Source organism: Capra hircus, chromosome 19 (assembly GCF_001704415.2).
Source record: "Capra hircus breed San Clemente chromosome 19, ASM170441v1, whole genome shotgun sequence".
NCBI classification, from domain to species: Eukaryota; Metazoa; Chordata; class Mammalia; order Artiodactyla; family Bovidae; genus Capra; species Capra hircus.
The window spans coordinates 46,427,337-46,450,758 of record NC_030826.1 but is presented as its reverse complement, the minus strand read 5'-3'; the positions used below and the strand labels follow the sequence as shown (position 1 = coordinate 46,450,758).

General features: G+C 36.9%; 1 protein-coding gene across 1 annotated transcript in view; it reads right to left on the bottom strand.

The window, feature by feature from the left end:
* Window positions 1-3,313, bottom strand: part of EFCAB3 (EF-hand calcium binding domain 3) — a 30,443-nt gene extending 27,130 nt beyond the window's left edge. Inside the window, exons 1-2 of the mRNA XM_005693969.1 lie at window positions 3,105-3,313; window positions 1,870-1,960 (exon numbers count right to left, since the gene is read on the bottom strand). Coding sequence (XP_005694026.1) covers window positions 1,870-1,943 — 74 coding nt within the window. The 5' untranslated portion in view covers window positions 1,944-1,960; window positions 3,105-3,313. The remainder of the gene's footprint in view (window positions 1-1,869; window positions 1,961-3,104) is intronic.

Here is a 23,422-nt window from a genome sequence, read left to right as displayed (position 1 = left end):
TCCATGTGTAGAGTCTTCTCTTGTGCTGTCAAAAGAGGGTGTTTGCTATGACCAGTGTGTTCTCTTGGCAAAACTCTATTAGCCTTTGGCCTGCTTCATTCTGTATTCCAAGGCCAAATGACGTATAGATCATTATATCTACTACTGTGGGCAGGAATCCCTTAGAAGAAATGGAGTAGCCATCATAGTCAACAAAAGAGTCTGAAATGCAGTACTTGGAGGCAATCTCAAAAACGACAGAATGATCTCTGTTCCTTTCCAAGGTAAGCCATTCAATATCAAGGTAATCCAAGTCTATGCCCCAACCAGTAATGCTGAAGAAGCTGAAGTTGAATGGTTCCATGAAGTCTTTATTAGTTACATTTTAGAAAACATACTCTTGGCAGAATTCCAAACCTTCTTGAATCATAGGTGAGAAATGTGTTTGTTTTTTTTTTAACTTAAAAAATTATTTTATTTTACAGTGTTTCAAAGGTTCAAAAAACTTTAGATTTGGAATGAACCCAGTATAGCTTCTCATTTCATGTAGGAATTCCCTCTACATGTGATATTATCTAATCTTTGCTTGACTACTTTCAGTGACAAGGAAGTCACCACTTCAAAAGGCAGTTTGCAACGAAGGGTAAAGGAACAATGAGATCAAGGGATCTGGCTGCTCTAAGGTCTTGGGGGTTTCCCTGGTGCTTCAGCTGGTAAAGAACCTGGCTGCCAATGCAGGAGACTCGGTTTCAATCCCTGAGTTGGGAAGATAACCTGGAGAAGGAAATAGCAACTACTCCAGTATTATTGCCTGGAAAATTCCATGGACAGCCAGACAACAGTTCATGGGGTCACAAAGAGTTGTTCACAAATGGGTGTGTGTGTGTGTGTGTGTGCGTGTGCGTGTGCGTGTGTGCACGCATACACACACACAGGTTGTCTTACCCATGTCCCAATAAAGAAAGTTAGTAATACATTCCTGTAGCAAAGGTTAAGGACATTAGGAGAAATACTCTCAAAATGACAAGGAAAATGGATAATTGTGAGAAAGGAGAGAGGCTTCTTGACTTATGATCTGATAAAATTTGCACCAGGTTTTTACTTTCAGTCATTAGTGGTTTCTGTTTATTGGAATTTGTAGTTATCAGATTGAGAAAAAGGTATTGTTAATGTCACAGGCAAACCTCCCTTCCCAATTTTATTTTTTAAATTTCACTTTATTTTTATATTTTGAGCCACTTGGCATTTGGGATCTTAGTTTCCTGATCAGAGATCGAACCCCCTTGGAGTCTTAACCAGTGGATCATCAGGGAAGTCCCCATCCCAACTTTAGCCCAAGGTTAGTCAGAGTTAATTTACCAGATTTCATTTTACTGGCCATTTTTGAGCTACATACTTTTTCTGTATTCAGACGCTTAGGAGTTTATTATCCTCTAAATTCGTTCTCCTTTAAACTGATACTTAATACGTCTTAATGTGTAGCTGACAACCTCTAGCCCTCTGGAGTATTCTGTCCTGGCACACAAAAATAGCCTCTTGTTTGGGAGAACTCTTTGTTTCTCTTCTTTTTTGCTGAACCACCCAACTGTGGGATCTCCCTGATCAGAGATCGAACTGGGGCCCTCAGCAGTGAGAGCACCAAGTCCTAACCACTGGACCACTAAGGAATTCTCCCTCTTTGTTTCTCTAGTCAAAGGACATATATATATTTTTTTCATAAAAAAATATATTTCTTCAATTCAGATGTCTTGTTTTATAATTAACTATCACAGAATGGATCCCTGAGGAGGTTTCTCACTTGTTTCATTATAGCCTTTATGTATTTAATATATTCATCATAATAATTCTTTATCTTAATATATAGATCACCTTAATAAATTCATAACTTACCTCCTACTGTGGAAGTTGGGTACTTTTGTTAAAGGATTCAGTTTAAATTTTGCTTTAATTTCAGAAACTGCCATGTGGCCAGTAACTCTATCTGGAATTCAGAAGATACCATTAAGGATCAAATCACAGATTAATTTCTTCATATACTTTTACAACTTTCCCAGCTCAGGACCTGGAGTTTGAAGTCCTGGGCCTCAAAGAATGATAATATGTGCAAATGCAAGTTAGAGATATGTGCATGTTGGGAGTTGGAAGGCCATGTGGATGGGTCCCTTTAGTATCCCGAAGTCTCTAAGCAAAATTTCTTGCCATTGCTCCTTCTTTATAGTGAAGTGAAAGTCATTCAGTTGTGTCCGACTCTGTGACCCCATGGACTATACAGTCCATGGAATTCTCCAGGCCAGAATACTGGAGTGGGTAGCCATTCCCTTCTCCAAGGGATCTTCCCAACCTAGGGACTGAACCCAGGTCTTCCACATTGCAGGCAGATTCTTCACCAGCTGAGCCACAAGGGAAGCCCAAGAATACTGGAGTGGGTAGCCTATCCCTTCTCCAGTGGATCTTCCTGACCCAGGAATCACACTGGGGTCTCCTGCACTGCAGGTGGATTCTTTACCATCTGTGCTGTTAGGGAAGCCCCCTGAATATATTAGCATTATTCTGATCCTATATAAAAATAAGTGGTAAAGCATCCTGGAAATATTTAGAAAAAATTATTTAAAGACAACATTTATTTTTCATCTCAAGACATTATAGCATTTGCAATTTGTTAATTGTTTGTGTCTTGGATAGCTACCTGGTAGTAAGTAGCTTTTCCCAGAGGTTCCTTCTGGTCCAGCCCTGCCCAATCAGTTCTTATGAACCCACTGGTCTTTATTAAACGTAAGAATAGGTGAGGAATATAATACTGTTTGCTACCCTAGACCCCCGTGAATGGCCTCTCAACCACTATGGTCTTTCTAGTCCCTCCTTTCTACTTTTGCATAGCTTAAACATCAGGACCTGTGGACCAGAAACTGGGTTGGTAGGGTTTCCCCCTTTTATTGTTGATCTTTTTCTCTTTTTAATATAGAGTTCTGACTTAAGAATAGTAGACTATCACATACTATTAAACCATGAAGAAAAAGTCTCTAATGTTTGGTTAGAGTTAGTTTTCCGAAGTTTTTATCTCATTCTCTGGAAAACTGTTGTTTCTAAATAACTCAACTACATGTGCTCAAAATCTAGAAACCTACCACAGAGCTGGGAACTCTGGAGAGGCTTGACAATTTAGGCAGTTGAAAGGTTCTGTGAAATCATCCTCATGGCTCAAAATAACCATTACTTTAAAAAACTACCTTCAATCTTTCACTGAGATGATAGACTTAAAAAAAAAGGACTGTTCATAGATTCCTATAAAATCTGGATATTTACCTACTTCTAAGTGGTGCTACTTATAACTTCTGGGCTTCAATCAGATCAAGAATCCAATAAAGGGTTTGTTCCATCACACAACTGTGACCTCATTCACTTCTCAGGCTCAGGCCCAGGTGAGAATGACCCAAAAGCTCCTTCCAGCTTTAGAGTAACTCTGATTTCAATTCAATGTGGTTCATTCAGCACTGATAGGGTATGTGTGGGTATGTAACAGAGTCAGAATATTTTGACACTGGTGGGATTTCAGTGAAGGGGGAGTTGTTGTTGTTGTTTTTAATTCTGTATTAGCATATTTTCACACTAAATACTGGTGAATTGAAAGTTGTTCAAGTAAAAAACGAATTGCTTTGGTTGAATTCTGATTAAGAACCATTTCATTAATTGTTTATATCCAGAAAGAAGGACAAAATCAAACTCTCATAGATTTGTAGTCTATGGTATTATTGAAAAGAGTGATTTTAAAAGAGCAATTAAAGAAAGTATTATAATTGTTTTAACTTTAGTATTCAAGATCCGACAGGTCTTGGCATTTAAATCATCTAAGCAGAGAAGTTGGAAGTGTCCCTAGTTTTCACAATGGCTAAGCACAGATACCTCTGGGAAAGGCTTAGCTTGAGCCCCTCAAGTTGTTTCAGGCTTCACTTGGCTGTAATTTTAGAGATTTTCTTTTCCTGTTCTGGGGGATTCATTTATTATGTGCATAATTTGACTTTTCCCTAGTCTTTCCAAACTTGGTACATTGCCTTTCATTCTGGCTAGGCATATAGGAGGAAAGAAAGACAAGGTTCAATTTATAAATTAAAAAAATATTTAATTAGGGCCTACTGTGTTAGGGGCTACCAAGATTTAAAATGAAGATAATGACCACCATTGTACTTTCTGTTTCTATGAATTTGACTTACTCTACAAATCTCATAAGTGGAATCATACAGTATTTGTGACTGGCTTATTTCACTTAGCATAATATCTTCAAGGTACATCTATGCTGTACAATGTATCAGAACTTCCTTCCTTTTAAGGATGAATAATATTTCATTATGGGGCTTCCCAGGCAGTGCTAGTGGAAAAGAACCCACCTCCAGTGCAGGAGGCGTAAGAGACTCAGATTTGATCCTTTAGTTGGGAAGATCCCCTGGAGGAGGACATGGCAACCCACTCCAGTATTTCTGCCTGGAGAATCCCATGGACAGAGGAGCCTGGCGGGCTACAGTCCATAGGGTTGCAAAGAGTTGGACATGACTGAAGAGACTTAGCATGCACGCACATGTACAATATTCCATTATATATATCACACTTTTATTTATTTATCTGTTGATGGACATTTGGGTTGCTTCCATCTTTCAGCTGTCATAAATAATGCTGCTGTGATACACTGGTGTTCATGTCTCTCTTTAGGACCCTGCTTTCATCACTATAACACTCTTACCACCTCACCCTCTACTTCCTGCTCTGGATTACTGCAAAGACCTCCTAACTGGTCTCCCTGCTTCTGCTCTTGCTGCATCCACCCCTGCCAAGTTTGTTCTACACACAGGAACCAGGACAGTCTTCTAAAAACTAAGTCAGATCATGCGATGTCTCTGTTCAAGTCCTCAGTTTCCTGTGCTACTCAGGGTATTAACAAAAATGGACACCTGTATCACTCCTTTCCCCCAACAAGGGACATCTCACTGCACAATCCTGAAACTGTGCGGTGCATAGCCTATGTGGCTGAATGTGGTGGTCCCATTCCCTTCAAGACCTCATCTCCTCCTACATTGCCCTTGCTCACTCTGTTGCAGCTACAGCGGCCTCTTTGCTCTTTCTCAAGTATTCTGAGCATGCTGTTGCGTGAGAACTTTTGCACTTGCTCTTCCTTCTGCACGGAGTGCTCTTGCTCCAGATTTCTGCTCCCCAATCTCCTTAGCTTTTTGCTTAAATGCTCTTTATCACTGAGGTCTTTCTTGATTACCTTCCTCCTTTTACAGTATCTCTTATACTCATTTTCTTTGCTTTATTTTCTCTGTAATCTCGGTCATACTATTATTTGTTTATTGTGTATATCTCTTCACTAGAAAGTAAGATCCACAAGAGCAGTGAGCTTTGCCCGAAGCACCTGAACTAATACTTGGCACATGCTAGACTCTTACTGATGTTACATGAATGGATATACACATCCCTTCATCGCTTCAGCAGACACCTGCTAACTGCAGGTACAGAAAATAAAGAGACTTATAAAATGTGATGTCTGGGTAGGGGATTAAGAGGTACAAACTACTATTTATAAAATAAATAAAGATACATTGTACAACAGGGAATATAGCTAATACTTCATAATAACTATAAATGGAGTATAATCTATAAAATTTTGATTCACTGTGTTGTGCACTTGAAACTAATATAATATTGTAAACCACCCATACCTCAAAAAACAAAAAAAGAGATGGCATGCCTATCCTAAAGTAGCTGACAGGGAAGTGGGACAGTTTCATTCAAATTCAGATTTCTAGGACTGTGAGTGAATAGTGGTGACAGTAATCATTGAAATTAATAAGGTGGAAGACATAAGGAACTAAACCACTCTGGGGAGCAGACATGCATTATAATTTAGTTACATCAATAGTCATCTATTTAGAACCAAATGGGATGAAGGGCTGATTTTGCTTAATTTACTGGTGGGTGTATCTTCCATAGTTTAAAACTGGAGGACCGGTATGATATTTATCTGTAGGGTTGATGGTCCCAGGACATAAGCTGGGTTCCACAGCTCGAGGCACTGTACAGAAGGAAGGTGCTTTGGGGTTAGGGCTTATGTTTGGGGCCAGGCTATTGTTTATTATTTCTACTTACAGAGCCTGACAAGCAAACAGGCATGGGTTTTGAGTACTTGCGGGTTTTGTTTTGTTTTGTTTTTTAGCAAATATGTTTTTGGGTCAGTCCTGGAATTACAAAAGAAAGTAAACTATAATTCACATACCATAAAATTCACACTTTTGAAAATGTGCAATTTTGTGGGTTTTAGTATATTTACAAAGTTGTGCAACCATTACCACTACCTAATTCCAAAGCAGTTCCATCAGCCAAAAAGAAACCTTGTAGCCACAAACGGCCACTCCCCATTCTCTCCTCCCACAGTGACTGTCTCCTGGCAACCACTAATCTGTCTTTTGACCACAAAGATTGACCTATTCCGGACATTCACCGATATATAAGTAGCATTATGAAATGTGTTGCCTTTTGAGTCTGTCTTCTTTCTCTCGGCATCATGCTTTCAAAGTGCATATATACTGTGGCATTTATCAGTACTTCATTCCTTTTTATGGCTGATTAATATTCCATTTATGTGGATGCCACATTTTGTTTATCCATTCATAATCTGACAGATATTTGGACATATGTTTTCATTTCTCTTTGGCATATTGCTAAGAATGGAATTGCTTGGTCATATGGTTTCACATTTTGGGGACTGCAAAACTGTTTTCCACAGTAGCTGCACCATTTTACATTTCCAGCAGCAATGCATGAGGATTCCAATTTTTCCACATTCTTATCAACACTTGTTACTGTCTTGTAAAAAATTATAACCATCCTAATGGGTGTAAAGTAGTCTCTCATGGTTTTGATTTTCATTTCTCTAAAGACTAATGATGTTGAACATCTTTTTATGTGCTTACTAGTCATTTTTATATCTTCTTTTAATAAATTTCTATTTATCAAAATAGAAATTTACTTTGCCCATTATTAAGACTGGGTTATGAGTCTTTTTCTGGTTGAGCTAACAAGGTTTCTTTATATGCTTTAGATATTAGACCTTTGTTTTTCTCACTTTCTTGACAGTGAAGACCTGTCAACCATAAAAGTTAGTCCTAGAATTTTAAAGCTGAAAGAGAACTGATAGATCATTCATCTAATTTACTCTTTTCAATTTATAGATAAGGACACTAAAGCCCAATGAGTTGAATTAATTTCTTTAGTGGCAGAATTAGGAATATCTGCTTTGTATAACTGTACTGTGAATTGCATCAAATAGGTTACAATGTAATTAGAGATGATAACAATTCATCAGAGTTGAAACTATTAGAAAACAATATGAAATACCTACTATCATCTGAGATGTATTGCAGCATGTACCATTAGGTTGGCCAAAAAGTCATTTGGGTTTTTCCTTAAGATGTAATGGAAAAACCAGAATGATCTTTTTGACCAACCCAATAAAAAAGCAAAAGGAACTCAGAAAAACAACTGGGGAAACAATGGTGTTCAGTTACCTGTCAACAAGTAGACAGAGGGTAGTAATTGACAAAATAATTAAGGAAAATAACCATGGAGTAATAAATTTAAGTCAAAATATTAAACTCCATTATTATAATGCCTTTGCCTGATGCCATCAGGTTTCACTCACCTTTGGCATCATCTGTGATTTTCATTAGTTTCTGTAGAGACCCCATTCCTTTTGATTAAAGACAAGATTCAGAGTCAAAATTATACAAACTTCTGAAGCGAATGAAAAGTAGAATAGGAAGATGTAATTTTATATTAATTTTTCCTTAGATGAGAGGGAAGCTGAAGAAAGTGTCAGTCGTATCTGATATACATCTTAATTAAAATTGCTTTCTTTCCTGTTTTAATGTATCAAGCTCCAAAACCAAATTTTTTTGAAAAGCATCATAGAGTCAGCATTGAGGTCAAGACTATTCATTTATCATCTCTTAGGATGCAAAGAAGTGAAGTAACTCTGGAAACCTGTTGTAACGCAAGAGAAATCATCTGCTATGCGTTTCATTTTCACTAGTGCTTTGGTTATGAACCCTTGACTAGTCTATACACCTTTTAATGATATAGAGATTTCTTTTTAGTAAATACTTCTGTGGAATGTGTGGGTACAATATATGTCATAATATTAACTACAGAATCCCCTTCCCTCAGTATACTCCATCCCATGGCCAGAAAAATAACCATCAAATACCTTTAAAGTACTGATTCATGTCTTTTTCTTCTCAAAATGTGGGGCAGTTTGGTTTTCTTAATATGAGGAGATTAACTCTCAGGAAAAAAAGGGTTCAGTTACTTAGGTTTGGTCTAATTTGGCTAGATAATGTCAATAATGTAGTGTTATAATACCAAGAAAAGACAGGGGCAGGTTATGGAAACATGGAAAATTCTGTGGTAACTTTAAGCTGTGAAGGGTATACAGGGTAATGTATCATACAGAAAGGAGTACACATAAAATAGATATGTTTTCTTTATAGGAGGGGAGATAGTAACACTAATGTGTGTGTGTGTGTGTGTGTGTGTATGTGTTGGTCGCTCAGTCGTGTCTGACTCTGCGACCCCATGGACTGTAGACTGCAAGGCTCCTCTGTCCATGGGATTTCCCAGGCAAGAATACTGGAGTAGGTTGCCACAAAAAACATAATTTGTAGAATTAAGAAAAGCTTATCATTTCTTTCCCCTCCCCTCTCCCCTATTCCATTCTCTCATACTTCTCTCATTCTTCTCAGGCTCTTCTCCTGCCTAGACATAAGTTTGCTCAGAGACATCTTATACCATTCTTGGGTACTGCATGGAGCACCACAACTCTGACTGGGAATGTGACTTGGAAGATATCTGTTCCTGACAAGAAGCAGACTTTATTTTTCTATACTATTTTTTTCTAAATATATAGTAAAATTTCTCTATATTCCTAATAAGTGTGATTAAAAAAATTCTCACGTAGAACCCCACAACCCAAGCACCATTGAAGGTCAGAATGGAATTTTGAATGTTCATTATCCGATGACATAAATATTAGCAGGTCTTGAAGTTGTTCATGTAGACATGTCATTTTCACGTTTGTGCCTAGGTAACTGAAATCTACCTTTATGACTTAGAAAAATAGCAATGGTGAAATAGGAATTAGCAGGAAAGTAACATTTTTAATGTGAAAAATGTCATTGTCTAAAAAGTAATTGTCTAGTCATCTGAAATTTGAGGGTGAAAACTTAAATCATAGTAGTACATGTTCAAATGCACAAAAAAGTCAATGCAGTATTCAGAAATAAAACCTGTTTTCTCAATACCTATATCTATACAGAAATCTTGGGCTTCCTTGGTGGCTCAGATGGTGAAGAATCTGCCTGCAGTGCAGGAGACCCGGGTTTGGTCCCTGGGTTGGGAAGATCCCCTGGAAAAGGAAATGGCTACCTACTCCAGTATTCTCGCCTAGGTAATTCCATGGAGAGACGAGCCTGGAAGGCTACAGTCCATGGGGTCGCAAAGTTGGACGTGATTGAATGACTAACACTTTCACTTTCATACAGAAAACTTAATAAGGGGAAATTGAATATTATTTGGTGAGCTTGTGGAACAGACACTACTGTTTGAAATTTCTAAAAATATTGAAATATACTTTTGAATGTCTAAATTTTCTTTAATGCACTGGAGACTTCACAGAATAAAACATATTTTGGTGACAGCGAGTGGAATGGGGCTTTTGTAACGACAAAAGCAAGTGGGTGAGCAGGGTGAGCATGTGAAATGTGTATGTTTGATAGAGTCGGGAAGGGAAAGAAAAACACAAAAATGCAACACCACTAGGAAAATCAGGGAAGTATGAGTGAAAGAAAAATAATTTATTAATAGAAATATGGAAGAGTTAAAAAATAGGGAAAAAGAAACAAAATTTTTGCACCTTATTTTATGTCCATTGATATGTTCCAGTGTCTCCTGGTTTATAGTCTATGGGAACTTGAGAAAAATTTGTATCTTGCTGTTGTGTGAAAACTGTATAAATCTTAATTATGTTGAATTGGTTGATAGTGTTTTTCAGGTCTACTATATCCTTCTACTTTTCTGTCTTTTCTATCTATTAATTTTTGAGGGTTTGATATTGAAACTCCAACTAAAAATCTTAATTTATCTACTTAAAAAATAACTGTAATATATAGTGGAACTATATGTAACTTTTCTATATTTTCCAAAGTGAAAGTGAAAGTGAAGTTGCTCAATTGTGTCTGACTCTTTGCGACCCCACGGATGGTAGCCTACCAGGCTCCAGAATACTGGAGTGGGCTGCCATTTCCTTCTCCAGGGGACCTTCCCAACTCGGGGATCGAACCCGGGTCTCCTGAATTGCAGACAGACGCTTTACCATCTGAGCCACCAGGGAAGTATTTTCCAAGTCTCCTGTAAATGTGTTATCACAAATTTATAATTTAAAAAGAAAAAGAGAAGTGAAAGAGGAAGAAGAGCGATGGAAAGGTAAGCAGACACCACTGTAAAATTGTGCTGTCTCAGCTCTGTAAATGTTCTTTTAAACAATTGATTCTGATTTGGGTGGCTCACTTATGACTCACACAACTGTTTCTTCTGAGTGGCCTGGACTGGGAAGGTTAGCTCAAGAATAACTGTGATAGAACTGCTTGGGTTAGTGAGTATTTAATTATTTGCAAGCAGGAGGCTAGAACCTCAGTTAGTCAATAAGCACTTATTGAGCACATACTGTGTACTCAAAAACTGAGCCTTGCTGAAAGCAGGAACTTTGCTGGTCTCTTTTTAATTTTTGAACTTTCATTTTTACAGTTGCTTGGGTACTCAGTAAATGCTTATTAATGAATTCTGATCTTATACATGGCCATGGAGGATTGCTTCCAGTATCCCTAAATTCAGCAGCATGACTTTTCAACGCACGGTTAAAGGCCACCAAGTAGACATTTCTGAAAGTTTTCTGGCACCAGCTACAGAAGCAGCAATAGATGAGATAAAGTGGACTTATTCAAAGAGATGCTTTTTTTTTTTTTCTTTTACAAATAGTAAAATACAACAGCTCTTACTTGGAAAGTTTAAATGTGGGTACCCAGAATTTAAACTTATTTTCTCTAAGATTCATTTTATAGATACTTACTTAAAGTACCTTAAGTTACTTTCAATCCTTCTTTTTGAAACAATCAGAGACAATTCAATTTTTTAAAATCATACTCACTGAAAAATGCTGGTGCAGAGAACAAATTAAAATTACTTAGTAATCAAGTACAGATTGAGGTTGTGCATGTGTTGAGGAAAAGAGGGCAGAAGATAAGTTTTACTTGCCTCTACTGATCAACTTCACAGTATAACTTTCAAACTTTCCATTTTTTTTCTATGTAACTATAGAACATAGTATTGCGGCACTGGGAAAATTATTTTAGACATAAATGTGACAAAAGACCTGCAAATTAAAAGTACTGAGATTATGTATTAAATTTCAGAGGCATCCAAGAAGAAATTTTAGGCCATTAGACATACCCATCAATAGGTTAGATTTTAATATTAATAAGAAAATGGGAAAGTACATTGAAAGTGAGACTTTAAAGCTAAATGCACAAAAGTTGTGTATGTATAAGGAAAAAATTTGGGGTGGTGAGATTATAGATTGTCACTGGTGATAGAATTAAGGATTATTCAAATATTTTTCATTCTTTCATTTCGTGAATATAGAAATTTTCTATTCTATGTATTAGTTAAAAAAATTTTTTTTAATTGAAGAATAATTGCTTTACAGAATTTTGTTGTTTTCTGTCAAACCTCAGCATGAATCAGCCATAGGTATACATATTATGTATTAGTTTTATAACCAAGAAAATACATGAAAGTAACTGCACAGCATCAGATTATCAATTATTAACAAAAAATTTATACTCACGTTTAATCTTCTTCAGGCCCTCCATTATTGAATGCACTTTAACCTTCCCATGTTCTAGAAAACATTTTGAATCAGATATAAAAGAAGCCATGTAAAAGTTATTAAAGCAGATAAAAGTTATGAAATTATTAAAACAACATGGCAGGTTGGAATTTCTTCCATGAGTTAGAAGAACTAGAGATACTGTTTTGCCTTGGAATTGGATTATCTCTCAAGGGAGTATGATGGAAAAAAGTATGGATCAATGAGAGAACTATCTCAATTTCCTTAATGCCATTCTTCTTTTCTGTGTTTCAAGGTATTAAACTTCAAAGGTGATACACAGAAAAAGGGATATTACAGAAAGAACCAGGGCTTGAGTCTGGCAGTATGTTTTCAGACTCAGATCGATGACATTAAAAAAAAAAGATACGAAGAGACTATGTTGGCAAATGCTCAGAGTTGGAATAGGGAGAGAAGGACTTGCTGTTTTTTGTTCTGACAGGTATTTCTTGAGAATCAACCCATTTGAGATGACAGTGTGTTTGTTACTCCCGAGGATACAGCGTATGCTTCTCTGACTTGAATGATCTCACACTTGTTCAACTTTAAGGTCTTCTCCAGGAAACCCCCGTCCTGACTAAATGCTCCTTTAGCACCTTCTGCATACATTTATTACATTATATCAAAATCATTTTATGTGCCTGTCTGTTCTGTTGGACCACAGGCTCTTTGAGGACAAAGGCTTTGACTCATTCATCTTTGTGTCTTTAGTACTTGGCATAGAGCCTAGCACATAGGATCCCTTCCTTTAACGACTTAACAATTTGTTGGGAGATAGTGTAAGTTTGACCTAAGAAAGAGCGTTAAGGGGGAATCAGTCTTAGTAGTGGAGGACACTGATGGAAATGTGGAGGGGAACAGGACCAGAAAAACAGGAAACAGTGGTTGATACCTGAGAAGTTAATGCAAATGCATGAGAAATCTGGAGATGTAAATATTGTATCTAAGACATAACACTTGCATGAGAAAAGACTAAAAATAAGCTAGAAGAAGAGCAGCTGTGAGACAAGTGGGACTGAATGTTTCTTTCATGATGTCATCCCGTGAGAGAAGGGGCAAATAGAAACCCTGAGTGGCACCTTCAAGAATTCTGACAAGGAAGTAATTTTTGGTGTCTATAAAATATTACACACTCTTGTTTCAAGACTAATAGCATATATCTCTTTTTTTCTTCCTCTCTCCAAAACTCTGAATATATTTTCAGTCTTCCCTCCTCAGCCACAAAATGGGAGGCTGGAACTTAAAGAACAGAAACAAAAGTGAAAATTTCCCTAAAGCAGGAATGGTAGTAGAATCTATGAGAATAAGGACCTATTATTTAATTTTAAGCAGTTTCAGTAAAATAAGCTACCAACCCAGCCTTGAGTTGAGAAATGATGGAATTAGCATGCAGTGGAATAATAGAGTGAAAAAAGACAACAGCATAGTAGAAGGAATGCAAAGCGGAGAATTCAAAGTAGCAAGTCAGAACTATTGGTTAGTAGGAGAAATATGTGCCCTTCCCCTAGCCTACCCAAGAGTCCCTGGATATAGGAGAATTTCTGGGTTTCCTCTATACACAAATAGTATCACAACAGTATAGATACTATTGTATCTATATATTGGAATAGATACACAATAGTATCACAAATTGGTTCAATGTTGGAAAAATTGTTTGCTATGTGGGGAAAAACCCCAAGTTGGATCCTTGTCTTACCGTATGCAGAGGTAGTATATTAAAGATCTAAATGTGAAAGGTAAAACCATACAGTTAGTAGAAGTATTGAAAAACAAAAAAAATTAAGTGTTGCCAAATTTGGTGTTCATTACTGAGGAAGTGAGTAGGTAAATTACAGTAATTGTATTGAAGGGATATTTTGCACCAGCCAGAATTAGACTGGTTTATAGAAACATGGGTAAGTCTCAAAAAAATTATTAAAAATTTTTAGAAAAATTATTTGTCTGCATTGGTTCTTCACTGCATCATGAGGGATTTTGCATTTCAGCCCACAGACTCTCTAGTTGTGGCTCATAGGCTCAGTAGTTGTGGCACACAGGCTTAGTTGCTTTGCCACATGTGGGATCTTAGTTCCCCAACCAGGGATTGAACCCATGTCCCATGCATTGCAAGGTGGATTCTTTACCACTGGACCAACAGGGAAGTCCCTCAAAAACAGTGCTGATTCACATCCACTAGGATGGCTAGAATAGAAAAGTCAGATAGTAACAAGTATTGATTTGGGAGTGGAGGAATAAGACCTTTTTACATTTCTGGTGGGAATGCAAAATGATGCAGCCACTTTGGAAAACAGTCTGTTCCTCAAAAGGTTAAATGTACAGTTATCTTATGACCCAGCAGTTTCACTCCTTGGTATATACCCAAGAAAAATGAAGTACATCCACACCAAAAGTTGCACACAAATGTTTATAGCAACATCGTTTATAATAGCCAAAAGGTGGAAATAATCCAAATGTCTATCAACTGATGAGTGGATAAATGAAATGAGACATATCCATACAGTAGAATATTATTTGGCCATTAAAAGGAATAAAGTACTGATAACTGCCACAACATGCATGAATTTTGAAAATATGCTAAGCAAAAGAAGCCAGTCAAAAAAGACCATATATCATATGATTTCATTTATATGAAATGTCCAGAAAAGCAAATCTATAGACATAGAATGTAGATTAATGATTGCTTAGGGATGGAAGGATAGGGAGTGAAAACTGAAGGGTACAGTGCTTCTTTTTGAGGTGATGAAGAAGTTTGAGAATAATTGTGGTGATAGTTGCACATATCTGTGAATATTAAAAACCACTGAATTGTACACTTTTGGTGAATGAGGTGTATATTATGTGAACCATATCTCAATAAAGATATTAAAAATGTTGAGTGATAAAAAGAAATAGTTTTATAACAGAATACCACTTAAATAAATTAAATACCACACACATTGAATTTTTAAAGGGATATGCATATATCAAAATAAACCTGAGGAAAGTGGGTTGGAAGGATAAATATTAGATATAATAGAGAATGGACTTATGATGGGGGAAAAGAAATAAAAGTGGAAATAGGAGGTAACAGGAAAAATATAGTAAGTCCCTTACATACAAACCTTCAATTTGCAAACTTTCAAAGATTTGAATATGCGTCCAATTATGTAAGCTAGTTCACGGGTCTGGTGTATACTGTCACATGCATACATCCTCTACAAGTGGCTGTGTTTTTGTGTACTTTACTGTATAGTACTGTACAGACAGTAGTGTAGTATCTTTATTTCAAATCCAGCATGTCTGGAAGCAAGCATAAAAGCAATTGTGATGTAGCTGGTACTGTACTGTACTTTTCCAGGTAGTGTATATATGATTAATAATGTTTTCTTTATTTTTTTGTGTTTGCTTGTTTTCTATATATTATTTATGTGAAAAGTATTATAAATCTATTACAATACAATACCATATAGCCAATTGTATTAGCTGGGCACCTTGGCTAACTTTGTAGGACTTACAAACAAATTGGGCTTATAAACACGCTCTCAGAATGGAACTCGTTCATACATACGGAACTTACTGTATAAAACACAAAGGTCCTTTCATGGAACAATGGTGATACTGTGCTATACTGATGAATTTGATTAACTCAACTGTGCACATCTGATATTTAAGAAAAAGTTCACTCTTCTCCAAAAGAAGTCTAAAGGTCTTGGTAAGATACAAAGGAAGAAACATGTAGCAGTAGTGATAACAACAGTAGTGATAACAAATAACCCAGATAGCAAAGGTTCTCAGACATTCTGGTCTCAGAACCTCTTTATATTCTTAAAAAATTCTGAATATGATAACATACTTTTTAGTGAAAAATATATATCAATTGAAAATGAAAAATAGAAATCAGTTTCCTAAAAATCTTAGTGGGAAAAGTGAAAAGAAAGTGAAGTGTTAGTTGCTCAATCGCGTCTGACTCTTTGATAAAGGCAGATAGTGTTTTATTGATATTTTCAAAATAGTTGCGATCTCATGGACCCCCTGAAAGACAGAAGTGTTCCTGGATTATGATTTGAGAACTGCTAGCCTGGAGAGTTGATAGCTCAAGTAATGGTCAAGTATGGTCAAGGGAGGGAAGGAATTAAAACTGAGAAGACTGAAAAATAAGCCCTGGATTGTTTCTACATTAGGAAGTTAGAATAAGTGGAGCTGGCAAAGGAAGTTATTGATTATTTCTGATTCTGAGAGCTACTTCAGTAGAGTTGGGGACTACATGAGGGGGGAAGGCATTTGCAAGGATTCAAAGAATGTAAAGTTTGGAAGCAGAAACAGCACCTCAAGACCACTTAGGAAGTGGGCTGAAAGAAATGAGGGATGAATGATCATAATTATAAGGCAGAAGAACCAGAACCAAGTCAAGGTTAGTTTTTAAAAGGAATGGGGGAGTATATGCTACTTTATAAATAGAGAGAAATAGATGAAACTGCAAGTGTTGAATTATAAAATAAATAACTTTTCTACAAATATTGCATCATTGTATTGTACACTTGAAACTAATATAATATACCAACTATCTCTCTATAAAAATATTTTTTGAAGAAGTGGGAGAAAATCAGGTCAAGAGAAATGGATTTGGAAGGGGTAAGAAGAACCTCTTCAAATGAAGAGAAGAGAGGGAGATGGTGTATCTTCCTGAATAAGAAGAAATGATAAACTGGAAAAAAATAGAAACTGGAGATGTTTGCAATGAATAGGTTCAAATTTATTAAAACCATGGTTTGAGAACATAATGGTTGTATTTTATTTCCTATTGTCAGTTGGGCTTAGCACAAGTACTCCCTTCTTTACCATTGTAGTTCCTGGACATATTCAGTGATCAAATAATGTTTGTTATTTGAATAAATCAATATACAATCTTTGCATTCAAAGCCAGAGCTGTGCATAAGCTTTCTAGCAACATCATTCTAGTTAGAACTGCCCCCCCTAAAATGCTGCTCCCTAGATCATCTTTTTCTTTCTTAATTTGTATCAGAAAAACAAAGAGTAATAGAAGTAAAAGACTAAGTTAAAGTAATTATAAAACGCAAAGCCAGCAGATAAATCATGCAACTAGACTCAGTAAGCAATAATAAAAATCAATAAGCAAACCAACCAATCCCTAAGTCCCCTGCTTTCCCTAATACTCTCCCTAATACTCATTTTCATTTGCTAATTTCAATTACTCTAATATTTTTCCTTCTTGTTTTGGGGATGGAATCATGCCCTCAGGTACATAATAAATTGGTTGTACTTGTGACTTAAGAAACGAAAGGCCAGGCACAATCTTAATATATCATTTCTCCATCTTTTAGATCCTTGACAGGCAAAGTGTGGACCTTGGATCAGCCATGTTGCCACTATCTGGGAGCTTGTTAGAAATGCAGGATTTCTTAGGCTATACTTCAGACCTGAATCACAATCTGCATTTTAACAAGATGCCCAGGTGATTCATATGCACATTCAAGTTTGAGAAGCATTGTTCTAAGTGATACAAAAGATAAGGATCATTTCTAAGGATCTTACATACAAGATAACAAGATAACTTCTAGGAAGACAGAGAATTAAAAAAAAAAACAAAAAACTCACCATTGAATGTCAAATGAGGCATCAGTTTTTTCATTTCTTCTTCATTGAGCTCAATCCCTTCATTTGCTAGAAAGTTGTCTAAGTCCGGGATATCAATCACCTCTCCTTAGAAAAGGTGAGAAATAAGTTGCAGAAATATTATATGACTATCTACAAAAGATGAAAAACACCATTGTGCTTACATATAACATTAACTATGTGTATCCAGAATAATCAGGAAAATTAGAAAAAAATCCTGTTTTAAGTTCTGGTTCAGAAAATCAATCAGAAAGTAGTTACAAAAAAGAATTCACTGATGGGTTATTGCAAAATTGAATGTAGCAAATTAAGCTATATATAGGTTTTTGTTTTTTTTTCTCTTCCTCCCACCCTACGGGAAAATTAAGTTTCTTCTATAGACCAGTTTTTAATTTATTAAAAAAAAGTTTGAGAAGTTTTTGTGTAACACAGGGTGCTCAACCTAGTGCCCTGATTTACGGGGGAGGCGGGTGGAGTAGATGGGGAAGTGGAGTAGATAGGGGTGGTAGGAGGGAAGTTTAAGAGAAGGGGATATATGTATACTTATGGCTGATTCATGTTGTTGTATGGTAGAAACCAACACAACATTGTAAAGCAATTATCCTCCAATTAAAAAAAATTTAATGTAGTATGACCTTGATAGGGGAAAAAGGAATGTTTGCCTATAGTTTGCTTCTCTGAGCACTTGGCATTTCAAGAATTTCATTCATCTCAACATAGAAGTAATTTTTTTCTCATTCATTGTAAAAATAATGTAATAACATTTAAGATTATTATAAAGTAGGAAAAATATAATTACACCACCCTACCACAAAACCATTTTTAGTTTTTCATATTCCATTTCTGGTCTTTAACAATAAAGCTATATTTTCATAATGTGGAAATCTAACATACATATAACTTTGTATTCTGCTTTTCCAACCTAGTATAATTTAACTACTTCATAAACTTGTTTCTAAGTTGCTACATAATTTTTACAGTTAAAATTTCAACACATGATATCCCATAAGCCTGACTTACCATGGTTGATGTGGTAATTCCCATAACTGTTAGATATTTAGGCTGTTTCAGATTTCTCTGAAGGTCTTTAGGAAGATATATATATATATATATATATTTATTCAATTAAATTATTTCCAGAGGACACATTTCTAGGATTGGGGCTAATGGGGAAAAGGAATAGTTCTGTGGCTCCTGAGATCTATAACTATTGTTGAAGAATTCTTCGGGGAATTCAGAGAATTAAATTTCAGAGAATTTAATGGATATTGACATATAAGCCCATATTAAATGTAATTTACAGAATTTCAGCAGCATCCACTAAAATGGAACACATATGAAAGAATTTAAACATTTATAAGGGAATATATTTTTCTTCACCAACTGCAAAATATTAAGATGCTATTTATAATATCTTTTCATCATAGCTTGCAACTCACCCTTGATATAACTGATAGCATCCATCAAATCATTCAGACCAACTGTACTATTACCTGTAAGGAAAGGGAAATAAACTTCATGATCAGAGAAGCTAATGTTACTGAGATTCACATTTAGGATGCATAAAGTTCTGAAATTATGAATTCAGCAATCTTTTTTCTAATTTTCCTTAGAATTTTATGAACTTATCCTTAGTGATAACAGTATTATCTTAGAAACAAAGCTTGCGGTCTGTAATAAATCATTCTTTTATTTTCCTATTTGCTTTTAGAGGCTACTAGAATAAAGTTAAATTAATAAGTGATTGGTAGGACTTCCCTGGTGGCAGGTCTGGGGAGATTCTACATGCTGTGGAACAACTAAGCCCATGAGACACAACTACTGAGGCTATGAGCCTACAGCCTGTGCTCCACAACAAGAAAAGCCACTGCAACGAGAAGCCCAAGCACCGCAAGGAAGAGCAGCTCCCACATTATGCAACTAGAGAAAGCCTGCACACAGCAACAGACCCAGCATAGCCAACAATAAATACAATAAAATAAATAAACATTTCAAAAGAAGTGTTTGGTTACAAGTAAGTGTAGGGAGACAGGACAAATAAACCTAACTCTGAGTATTTGTATTAGTTATTAATCAACAAACACTTTGCTTCCCTGGTGGCTCAGTGGAAAAGAATCTAACTGCCCATACAAAGAGATGCAGGTTTTATCCCTGCATTGGGAAGATCTGGAAAAGGAAATGGCAACCCATTCCAGTGTTCTTGCCTGGGAAATCCTATGGACAGAGGAACCTCATGGGCTACAGTTCAGTCCACGGGGTCACAAAAGAGTTGGGCATGACTTGGTGACTAAACAACAACAGGCACTTAGGAGTACACCTTCTGTGTGCAAGGCACTTTGCTAGGCTTTGGGGATACAAAAGTAAACACACTGGCAGAGTTCTTGCTATTACGGAGTATACCATCTGGTAGAGGGAAACAGACAATGAGCATGTAAACAAATGAGCAGAAAGGTGCTGTTTTTCTGAGGTTAAGATGCTATCAAAGATGAAACAGCGCAAAATAAAAAGCAAAAAAAAAAAAAAGCTAAAAAGAAAAAAGTTGAAAAAAAGATGAAAGAGGGCAATATAAGTAAAGAGTAATAGTGGGTGGGATTGCTTTAGACAGGGGGCTGAGGAAAGCCCTCTCTGATATGTATCTATTTGGGTTGAGGCCTGAATGATGAGAGTCATGTGAAGAACTGAGAGAAGAACATTCCAAGCAGAAAAACGGTATGTGCAATAGGCCTAAAATGGGGATGAATTTGACATGATGGAGAGAGAAAAAGCCAGTGTGGAAGGTGCCAAATTATGCAGGGCCTTGTAGGCTATGATGATAAAGCTTGGATTTTATTCTGGTTGCAATGAATGTCTGGAGGCCTAGAAGAAGGGGAGTAATTTGATGATTTCAGCTTTCAAAGGATCACTTTGGCTGGTGTATGCCAGATGGGGAATTGGAGGAATGAGGACTAGATAGTAGACTGTTTTAGTGGCCCAGGAAAGAGATGATTGTGGCCAGGGCTATGGTGGCAGCAGTAAAGATGGTGATAATAGATGGATTTGGGACCTATTTTTCAAGTACAGCCTAGATTTGAATGTGGAATAAGAGGGGAAAAAAGAATGAAATCTAGTCTCTCCTCTCCCTTCCTTCCAAAAACGGCAACAGGTAGATGAAATGACATTACTGAAATGGAGTGGGTGGAAGGGGAGGCAGAGGAGAGGGCTTGAGACTTTTTAGGGGAATTAAATAAGTCCATTAAATCTGCGGTGCCTTTTGGACATCCAAGTGGAGATATCAAATAAATAACTAGTTTGATATACCATTCCTGACTTAGGGAGGTTGCCCTGGAGATATAAATTTGCTTTTATCAGCTCAAAGACAATATGTCGCCCAATGAGACTGGATGCAGTCTCATAAAAAGAGAACGTAGATTAAAAAAAAAAGACACCTAAGGGTCTAGCCCTGGGCACTTCATTATTCAGAGATCTTGAAGGGAGGAAGAATCAGAAAAGGAAACCGAGAAGAAGCCGTCAGTGAAAAAAGAAGAAAATGTTTCAATAAAGAGGGGATAGTCACTATGTTAAAAGCTGAGATATCAAGTAAATAAGAACAGAAAATTGATCATGAAGCTTGTTAAGAGATAGGTCACTGATGATTGAGAGTTGGTTCAGCTCCCTGGCAGGGAAGCAAGCAATGGAGAGTGAATGGGAGCTTAGGAAGTAAAGATAATGAGTAATGACAGCTTTTTGAGAGGTTCTGCTGTGAAGAGGAACTAATCTAGTAGTAGCTGGCCAGGGACAAGGGAATAAGAGACATAGCTCCCTGTCAGTGAAATGCAGAGATCTAGTAGAAAGGGAGAAACTGATGATGCAGGAGAGACAGAGCAAAATCACAGGAGTTAAGTCTTTGAAAAGGTAAGTGGAAATGAGATTCAAGGCACAAATGGAAGAGTTGACTCACAGTGGGAGCAGAGAGTCCTTTATAACAAGATGAGAGCAGAGTATGTGGGCATAGATACAGGTGGGTTCATAGATATCAAAGAGGAAAATGAGGTTATTCTTATCTAACTGAATCTTTTTTCTCTATGAAGTCTGAAATGAGGAAGTGTTGGAAATTTGAAGAGAGAAGGGGTGAAATTACCTCTGAGAGTGAGAAAAGTGAATTTAGTTGGAAAAGGTAGTAGGGACTATGGCCTCATTAAGGACTGACTTGATATTCATGGCCAATGTGTTCAAGTGAGTTCTATTAGTGCAATTTTGTGATTTTCTTCAGAAACATTAAAGCTTTTCAGGAGCAAGCATAGAGTAAGGCGATGGCTGGGTTTTTGCCAAGCAAGTTTGTTAGGAGTTTTGAGACTTTTTCAGTTCAGTTCAGTCGCTCAGTCGTGTCCAACTCTTTGCGACCCCATGAATCGCAGCATGCCAGGCCTCCCTGTCCATCACCAACTCCTGGAGTTCACTCAGACTCACGTCCATTGAGTCAGTGATGCCATCCAGCCATCTCATCCTCTGTCGCCCCCTTCTCCTCCTGCCCCCAATCCCTCCCAGCATCAGAGTCCTTTCCAATGAGTCAACTTTTCACATGAGGTGGCCAAAGTACTGAAGTTTCAGCTTCAGCATCATTCCCTCCAAAGAAATCCCAGGGATTATCTCCTTCAGAATGGACTGGTTGGATCTCCTTGCAGTCCAAAGGACTCTCAAGAGTCTTCTCTAACACCACAGTTCAAAAGCATCAATTCTTCAGAGTTCAGCCTTCTTCCCAGTCCAACTCTCACATCCATACATGACCACAGGAAAAACCATAGCCTTGAATAGACAGACCTTTGTTGGCAAAGTAATGTCTCTGCTTTTGAATATGCTACCTAGGTTGGCCGTAACTTTTCTTCCAAGGAGTAAGCATCTTTTAATTTCCATGGCTGCAGTCACCATCTGCAGTGATTTTGGAGCCCAAAAAAATAAAGTCTGACACTGTTTCTACTGTTTCCCCATCTATTTCCCATGAAGTGATGGGACCAGATGCCATGATCTTTGTTTTCTGAATGTTGACCTTTAAGCCAACTTTTTCACTCTCCTCTTTCACTTTCATCAAGAGGCTTTTTAGTTCCTCTTTGCTTTCTGCCATAAGGGTGGTGTCATCTGCATATCTGAGGTTATTGATATTTCTCCCGGCAATCTTGATACCAGCTTGTGAGTTTTTAAGGTTATATAATTGTTGAAGTATTGAATCTAATTTAAGGAAGCAAACAAGGATATATCGGGGAGGAGTTGAATAATGAAAGACTGGTTGAATTAAGGCACTGAAGACCTCCATAACGATGGAGAGTAGCTAGAGTTGGATTTCTATATTCTGTTCTGTTACACCTCATGTTCAATAGCATCAGTTCTTTATACTTAATTGGTAAATGGAATAATGTCACAATAATGTGGAAGTTGTATTAGTTCATACATAATTTTTCCTAAGTAAGAGAATCACAATTATAAACCTCAGCAGGAAGAGAAAAAAAAAAAACAAAAACCTGGACTGGCTATAGTAGGGGCCCTCTCAGCTCTATTTTAATAAAATTAAAAAATAAGTGCCTATGTTGTATGAGGGGGAATCAGGTTCACTGACTCAGAATTCTACTTCCATCTACATTATTTCAGAGCTGCATGTCAGCTTTCCAACTCTCTTTTTGGGTTGTGTATATGTGTGTATTTTTAAATGGCTTCCAGCTGCTCTGAGCTATTTGCCTGGGCTTTTCAAACTTCTTCACACAGTATCAACTGCTGCTTTTGTTAGTGCTCTGCTTACAAATCGGCATAGATTTTTGAATGGGCTTTCCCCGTTTCCACCATAAGCTCAGTTACTTCAGTGTACTTTCACAGAAT